We start from the raw sequence: 7,186 nt of genomic DNA on the forward strand, positions 1-7,186 counted from the left end.
AATTACAAGAAAAACTTGATTCAAGCAAGGAGGACATTCAGAAATCACAAGAAGAGCTGCAGCATGCCAACGAGAAACTTGAAGCACAGAAAAAAGAGCTCAATTTGCTTCGAGATCAACTTGTTCCCGCCCAGCGCACACTGCAGAAATGGGAGGAATATTTAACTCCATTTGGAATCGAAAAATTCCAAGAAAGTGATGAGGACATTCAGTTCAACACGGGGCTTACAGACTATACCTCATTTGTAGCCCTATATGAGTATCTGGACCCAGGAGAGGATGGAGCAAATGTAAAGCGTCACCAGGGCAACTGCGGGAACCTCACACGCAGAGGCCAGCGACGTAAGATCAGCTCATCAAATGAACTATTTCTTGTGCTCATGAAACTCCGGCTGGGTTTGTTTCACCGGCATCTTGGACACCTATTTTCTGTGTCGAAGAGCACAGTGTCTAGAATATTTTCTGCATGGACAGACTACATGTACTTGCAGCTGGCACGGCTGCCGCTGTGGCAGTCCAGAAATGCCGTTAATGCAACAATGCCGGACGCCTTCCTTGAGAGGTATTCATCGACAAGAGTCATACTGGATGCCACTGAGATCAGATGCGATGTCCCCACCTCATTTGTCACACAGTCCGAGCTCTACTCGCATTACAAGTCAGCCCACACGGTGAAAGGACTTGTTGGTGTGGCACCAAGTGGAGTGTTAACATTTGTGTCCGACCTGTTCACGGGTGCTACATCCGACAGGGAGTGCGTCATCAAAAGTGGATTCCTGGACCTCCAGTTTGATGAAGGAGACTCAATTATGGCTGACAAGGGCTTCCTGATAGAAGACCTTATGCAAGGGAAAGGTGTGGCAGTGAACATCCCACCTTTCCTTAGATCTCGGCAGTTCACTGCAGAGGAAGTTAAAAAAACTCAAGCAATTGCAGCGCTTCGAATTCATGTTGAAAGGAGGATTCAGCGCATCAAAGGGTTTCACATCTTTGATCGTTCCCTTCCTATTTCGCTGGTTCCATTAGCGAACCAAATGTGGACAATTTGTGCAATACTGACAAACTTTCAGGGAGCTCTTATAGCGGAAAGTGATGACACTTAGGATTGACCACTTGCGGAAAAGCGAGCGCCACCTGTCATGCAACGAGCGAAGCTCCACCGCAACTTTTGGTTGGAAAGTTGTTCCCGAGCAGACATGTGCAAGGCAGCGTTCAGCAGTTCCTGTGCGCTTGTTTTGTTGTTTTAGTGTTGTTTCTTTGCCGGAAATGGGTGTTTGCTAACGAGAGAGGATGATAGAGGAGGAGAACTTCCCATGTGCGTTTTTAGAAATGGGGTGGAGCGAAGATTTTTCGCGTGGTAGCCTGAAATGTGTGGCAAAACTTCCACTCCACTACCTCAGCTGTTCGCCAGGCTCATCGTGGCTGGTCCTTCAAGGAGGAAGGTTACATCAGAAACTTGATGATGAACCTTCAAACAACTAACGATGAACTAAATTTCGTGAGAGCGGCGCGTGCGCGTAGACGGTGAATACCGGTGTTTATGTGACAACGGCATGGTCCGTCGTTAGTACAGGCCTTCCTTTTCTCGTCATTGGTAAGCTTTCTTGATAGGGCAGGATTTTTTGATAACTTCGTACAGCACATTTTGCTGCTGGGCACACTTAACTGATTAGTAACCGACCCGTTGTACCATCTCAATCGTGGCTCGTGCTGATACGGCAGAGCGTTGCTTTGCACGGGCCGCAGGAGCGTTAGAATGAACGGTCATACGCGAGGTTTCGCTCTGCCGTGCTCCCGCTGTTCAGATAGCACGGCTTGACATTGTTGCATTTATGGTGAGTGTTCATACTAGTATATATATAATTCGGTTTCCACCGAATACGCACGCGCGTTGATGGCAAAACTCTTCTAGAACGACCGAGCTGCGTGCACTTGGCAGCAAGCGCCAAATACAGCAGGAACATCCGTTTCGAAACGAGCTTGGCGGGAACCTGAACTCTGTGCTTCCTTTCTGATGAAGTAATTCGTGCAGCCTTAGGTGAAGCAATGAGCTGGCATTTTCATTCACGCTGCAAAAGCGAGGAAAGGAGCTCCCATCATTCGCCGCACTACAGCGAGGGAATGCTCGGCCCGCTCATGTTTTCCAACCAAAACCAAATCGTCTATAGAGGGCGCTGGCTGCGCCTTCACTGCGCATGCGCAGAAACGTTTCCGCAAATGGTCAATTGCAAAAGTCTGAGGAAGTCATCCTGCATTGCAGCAGTGGACATTTATTCATTCTCCAAATATGACACGACTGTGTTGAAATAAAAATCATTAAGTTTTGCCTTCATGACTTCCCATTCACTCTCACTCATTCTAACTCTCTCAATTCGAATGAATTCTTTACTGAAAACAACAAAATCCCCCCAACGTAACCCAGAAACACCCATCTGTCCAAGGAGCTGTGCATAATAAAAATGGTCCCTCTTCAGTTTTGGGCCATTTTCGCTCACTTCACTACAAAAGTCTAATGGAGTAAGCTCGCTCCCCTTCTTTTGCCTTAATGTGTATGGACACTTGATCTCTACTACCCCGTAGGATGATTCTACAGGATCACATGCTAGTCTGTCTGGAGAGGCACCAAGCCAAGGAAATGCAGGGTTCACAATTAGGCCACAGCCAGCGATGGTGACATCGTGTCCAACATTTCGGAGCACCTCCTGGTAGAGCTGAGCAGCCAGCGGCTCATTGGAAATCCCATACCTGCATACAAAATACAAATACCAGTTACAATGTTGCACTCAAGAAAACTATGCATACATACACAGCAGCATAATGTTATTTCTCACAATGTTGTTTACAAAACTGGATACTTGTACTTGCTCCAATTCTACAATGGCTCTACTGAATTTGCTGGATGTGTAAATTCGATACTTTGGAAGTATCTCTGATTATGATAATCACCAAGGATGTTTAGATGCCTAAGGGGCCACAAAAGCAGCGACACACTGGTGAATGAAAGTTTCTCTCAAGAGCCTGCCCTTCTGTGCTATACAGGTGCTCAATACTTACGGACAATATTAACAACTTAGACGTGTCCAGCTAAACTACAAGTGAAATAGACTAAGTTAATTGCCTCTGAGGTTGCACTTGGTATAGTGGCTACACTATTATGCTTTCTTCTGAAAAAACAAAAACAAACGATGCACTATTCTGTTGACCCCTTTTATCCCAACAACCACACATGGCCAGTATGAGCAGAGTAACATTCACGTGTTCTGTAGAGGAGATATGAGTGTGTCTTCTGTTCATACACAAAAGGGCCAGTGACGTATGCTAAGCTGTGTAAGAAGTACCTCCTAATTTGCGTTAGGTGCTCCAAATATGGCTGGGACTGTACATTGACGCATATAAAATGTTACCATTTGCATTCCTGCGAAAGGTACCTTAGGCACCTTTTGTGTTACAGTGGCATTAGCACCTCTGCATCAAACATGCACCTTGATCAGCCTCGCCAGTACATCATCATGTAGTATACTTGGTTCTGCAAACATTGTAGTCGCGTCAAAAATTGTGCTATTGCTTTTTGTCTCATAACTTGCCCCTCTCCCTCTCTCTCACACACACACAGAAAACTTTAACATTCATAATTTTCAATAATGGTTCGCATTTCTGCAAGCAAAAATTGCCTAGGATAAATTTTGCACATCCTCTTATAGTAAAAAAACATGAAGTAAGCAACTGGGGTTGACCAAATGTGCGAAAAATACACCATGTCACTAGAGCTTGAAGAAAAACTATTCAACAATTGCCATACTTAATAGCAGGAACCCTTGAAAGGTCCTTGCTGCTCGTGATGGCTTGTAGGCCTTTCAAAGTCCACTGCTGCCTGGTTACTGCCACACCGAAGTTTGATGACGTCAACCGGATGCTGCGCTCCTTTTTCCAGAGAGTACTGTTGGCCTGCTGCCGTGTGTCACGCTCAAGTTCCAACGATGCCTCTGGTGTCAGGCACACTTCCTGCGAAAGAAAGAAAGCATAGCCCTCATTCCTGAATTTTTAACCAGATATGCAGGGAGGATAAAATTAAACCTTTTTTGTATGTCTGTAGAAGTAAAAGTTTCACTCAGCTAAAGGCATTCATCTTCAAAAACAAGTAAAGAAATATGCGCAAATGTAAACATACCAAGAGTGTCAATTTATACCGTCATGTTCTGTTTGATAATGCATATGACAATGCAATGAACGTGCATAAAATTCCTAACACTTTAGTTTCTGTGTATGCTATCATTGAAACCTTGCTTAACCCAATAAAAAGTAACATCTGTGGACCTTCAAGTTTCACAACTTTAAAATAGCCTACAGACAACTGCTTTCAGTCAATTCTGTGTTTCAATAGCAATTTTAAGTTCTTGATTGCACTGTTTATGCAAGAAAATGTCACCCACCTGCAAAATTCTCCTTCCTTGCAAGTGAGCTGGTGGAACCCATGTTGTGGTGTCCTCAAATAATTTTATAGGTGGTATACGCTCTGTGGAGATTGAAGCAGTTGGAAATATTCCAGCCAGATGCACGCTGAAACCATGCGGCAGAATCGCCTGCTGGTAACTGAGCGGTGCAGACACGGGCGCAGAGCCATATTTTGTCTTTTTGCATGGTTGCTCGGGTGTCATGAGCAATGCTTCTGCAAATGCATTTTTTGGATTTGCAGACAGCAGCTTCTTTGCCAGTGCTATTTTTGCTTGTCCTTGTTCCTCGTCACTTCGAGGGCAGTGCCTGCGCTCCTTTGGCCTGGCAAACTTTGGCATGCATGAGCCGCCTTCTCTGACACTCCTCCAATCTACCAACTGTATGGAGGTCCCCCTGATGCTTGTACCACGGGGCACCCTCCATTGTTGTGGCACATCTGTACAAGAAACCTCACCAGGCACTTCCTTAAATCCCTTTGCCTGAAAGAGTGTAAGGGTCCGCAGCATGGCCATCAGGTGATTGCAGGCTAGTTTGCCAGCTGGGCAATCGCAACTGCCGTCCATCAGCTTTCCCTCCATGTCGACAGCTGCGATTACCGTATACGGTGAATTTTTTTTTTTTTTGCTGCGGTAGCAGGCTCCCTTGACGAAGAGGAGTCCTGAGCTGGAAAATGAAGGTTTTTATGTCAGCAGAAGGCAATACACACCAGCACACATGTGATAAATAGTGATCATTTAAAGGAATACACATACCACAACACTGAACATACTCTAGTTCTCAGGAACTTATGCAACACTTGCAGAGGAAATCCATTTTTTGCCGTAGCAGCAGAGAAGCAGCTTTTCATAACTTCGCCACTCGGCACACATGCCAAGTCTTACACACGAAGGTGATGCGCGAGACAAGACTCGGAGGAAGGCCCCCAACATAACCATGCACAGATCAGTTCATATTGCAGTAATGCACAGTTCGGCAGTGAAAACATGCATTCGTTCATTTACGTGACGCGTCCATTAAGAAAAAAAGTGTAAGGCACCTGTACATGACTGCAGAAAACGAGATCTCCCCGCGAAGCGTCATCTGTCAAGCGATGGTACGCTGGTACCATGCCACGTTCAACAGCAGTCCCGACGGGGAGCAGCGAAAAATTTTTTTCAAAGTACCACGCTATGCTGCATATGACGGTACGAAACTCGATGCAAGCAGCATCTGCAACCACGCGGTCTTTTACAACCCAACAGAGACATCAGCGAAGCGCATCATTTGCTTCACCCACATGTAATTATCGAAGCGGCGCTTTAAAACCCGCACTGCATTCCAACAACCAGAACTCTTAGTTCAGCTAATTCGCGAGTGTCAGAGAGAAATCTTACCTTCGCTGGCTGCTGTTGGTCTTGATGGACGATGGCACAAGGTAGGACTCGACACTGAAGTTGTAGCTTCGATCGAGGCAGCGTTCAGTGCCAGACCGATCGTAATAAAAGTCCAACACATTACTTTCTGTGCGAGGCGGTAGCACGCTCAAGTTGTTGTCCCAGCCCGTTATGGGAAACACAACATTCTGCGCTGGGCCGGCCATTACAAACAGATAAAGCAGCGGTAGAACAGAGTGCAGCCTGGTGCAGCCGGCGTCGCACTTACTTCTGCTGTTCTGCAATGGTTCTGCAGCTCCTTCACCATGGCGGCGGCACACTGTTGCCAGAATGGCGCGCCGTCTTTCCGCCGCCGGTTCGGTTTTCTGCAACCCGCCTATCTCCTTCGAAGCTACAGCGAGTGCTTCACGTCAACACCAAAAGTCCGACAAACGCCGATTGCCAAGCATCGCATTATAACCGACCAGCACACCCCACCTCTTCGCCAAAGCCCTTACCGAGTGTTGCCGCGAGAACGACAACCCATCCGTGACCAAGTGGAACAAATGCTTCGCGATGACGTCATCCGAACTTCAAAGAGCCCCTGGGCCAAACCGGTTGTTCTAGTGAGAAAGAAAGACGGCACAGTTCGATTCTAAGTTGATTACCACCGCTTGAACAACATCATAGAGAAAGATGTCTACCCCTCCCGGGGATGACGACACACTGGACCGGCTCTGCAATGCTAAGTATTTCTCATCAATGGACCTCAAGAGAGGCTACTCGCAAGCTGAGGTCGATAAAGAGATCGCGAGAAGACCGCATTCATTACTCGAGACGACATCTTCGAGTTCAAATTGATGCCGTTTGGTCTCTGTCCCGCCCAAGTGACATTTCAGCGAGTAATGGATACAGTGCTGGCAGGCCTGAAGTGGCAGATTTGTCTGGCATACTTAGATGCCGTCGTTGTCTTCGCCTCGAACTTTGAGGAGGGCCTAAAAAGCTTCCGAACCGTACTAGACGCAATCAGATCGTCCTGCCTAACGTTGAAAGCAGAGAAGTGCCACTTTGCCTATGAAGAGCTCCTCTTTCTAGGTTGCAAAAAAGGGAGTACGCGCAGACCCGCAGAAAACAGCTGCAATCGCAATGTTTCCACCACCGCCGGATAAGAAAGCTGTGAGCAGATTTCTCGGACGGTGCGTGTATTACCGACGGTTTGTCAAAACCTTTTCGCGCATCGCCGAGCCACTGACCCACCTTACAAAAGTAGAAGTGCCATTTAAATGGGAATCGCCGCACGTGAAAGCTTTAAAGGAACTTCAGCGTCGTTTACAGTCCCCGCCGACCCTCGCGCACTTTGATAAAAACACCGAGACTGAAAT

General features: G+C 46.8%; 2 protein-coding genes across 2 annotated transcripts; one reads left to right on the top strand and one right to left on the bottom strand.

The window, feature by feature from the left end:
- Positions 1 to 459: 459 nt before the first annotated feature.
- LOC149328591 (uncharacterized) lies at positions 460 to 2,254 on the top strand. Its single transcript, XM_089562288.1, has one exon. It carries the CDS (start codon positions 480 to 482, stop codon positions 1,101 to 1,103), a length of 624 nt encoding a protein of 207 aa, XP_089418414.1. The 5' UTR covers positions 460 to 479; the 3' UTR covers positions 1,104 to 2,254.
- Positions 2,061 to 6,101, bottom strand: LOC149328592 (uncharacterized). Its single transcript, XM_089559034.1, has 5 exons — positions 5,826 to 6,101; positions 4,431 to 5,115; positions 3,800 to 4,002; positions 2,574 to 2,745; positions 2,061 to 2,069 (listed from the first exon to the last, which is right to left on the bottom strand). Exons 1-5 carry the CDS (start codon positions 6,029 to 6,031, stop codon positions 2,061 to 2,063), a joined length of 1,275 nt encoding a protein of 424 aa, XP_089415160.1. The 5' UTR covers positions 6,032 to 6,101.
- Positions 6,102 to 7,186: the final 1,085 nt, after the last annotated feature.

The sequence above is a fragment of the Amblyomma mixtum genome, chromosome 9 (assembly GCF_055824585.1).
Source record: "Amblyomma mixtum isolate Tamu chromosome 9, ASM5582458v1, whole genome shotgun sequence".
Classification (NCBI taxonomy): domain Eukaryota; kingdom Metazoa; phylum Arthropoda; class Arachnida; order Ixodida; family Ixodidae; genus Amblyomma; species Amblyomma mixtum.

Excerpts from the sequence above, each read along its gene's own strand:
- LOC149328592 (XM_089559034.1), bottom strand. The coding sequence starts at position 6,031 with ATGGCCGGCCCAGCGCAGAATGTTGTGTTTCCCATAACGGGCTGGGAC. Across the intron at positions 5,116-5,825 it reads ACCAACAGCAGCCAGCGAAG|CTCAGGACTCCTCTTCGTCA; the intron begins GTAAGATTTCTC and ends TTCATTTTCCAG. Across the intron at positions 4,003-4,430 it reads AAGGAAGGAGAATTTTGCAG|GAAGTGTGCCTGACACCAGA; the intron begins GTGGGTGACATT and ends TTTCTTTCGCAG.
- LOC149328591 (XM_089562288.1), top strand. The coding sequence starts at position 480 with ATGTACTTGCAGCTGGCACGGCTGCCGCTGTGGCAGTCCAGAAATGCC.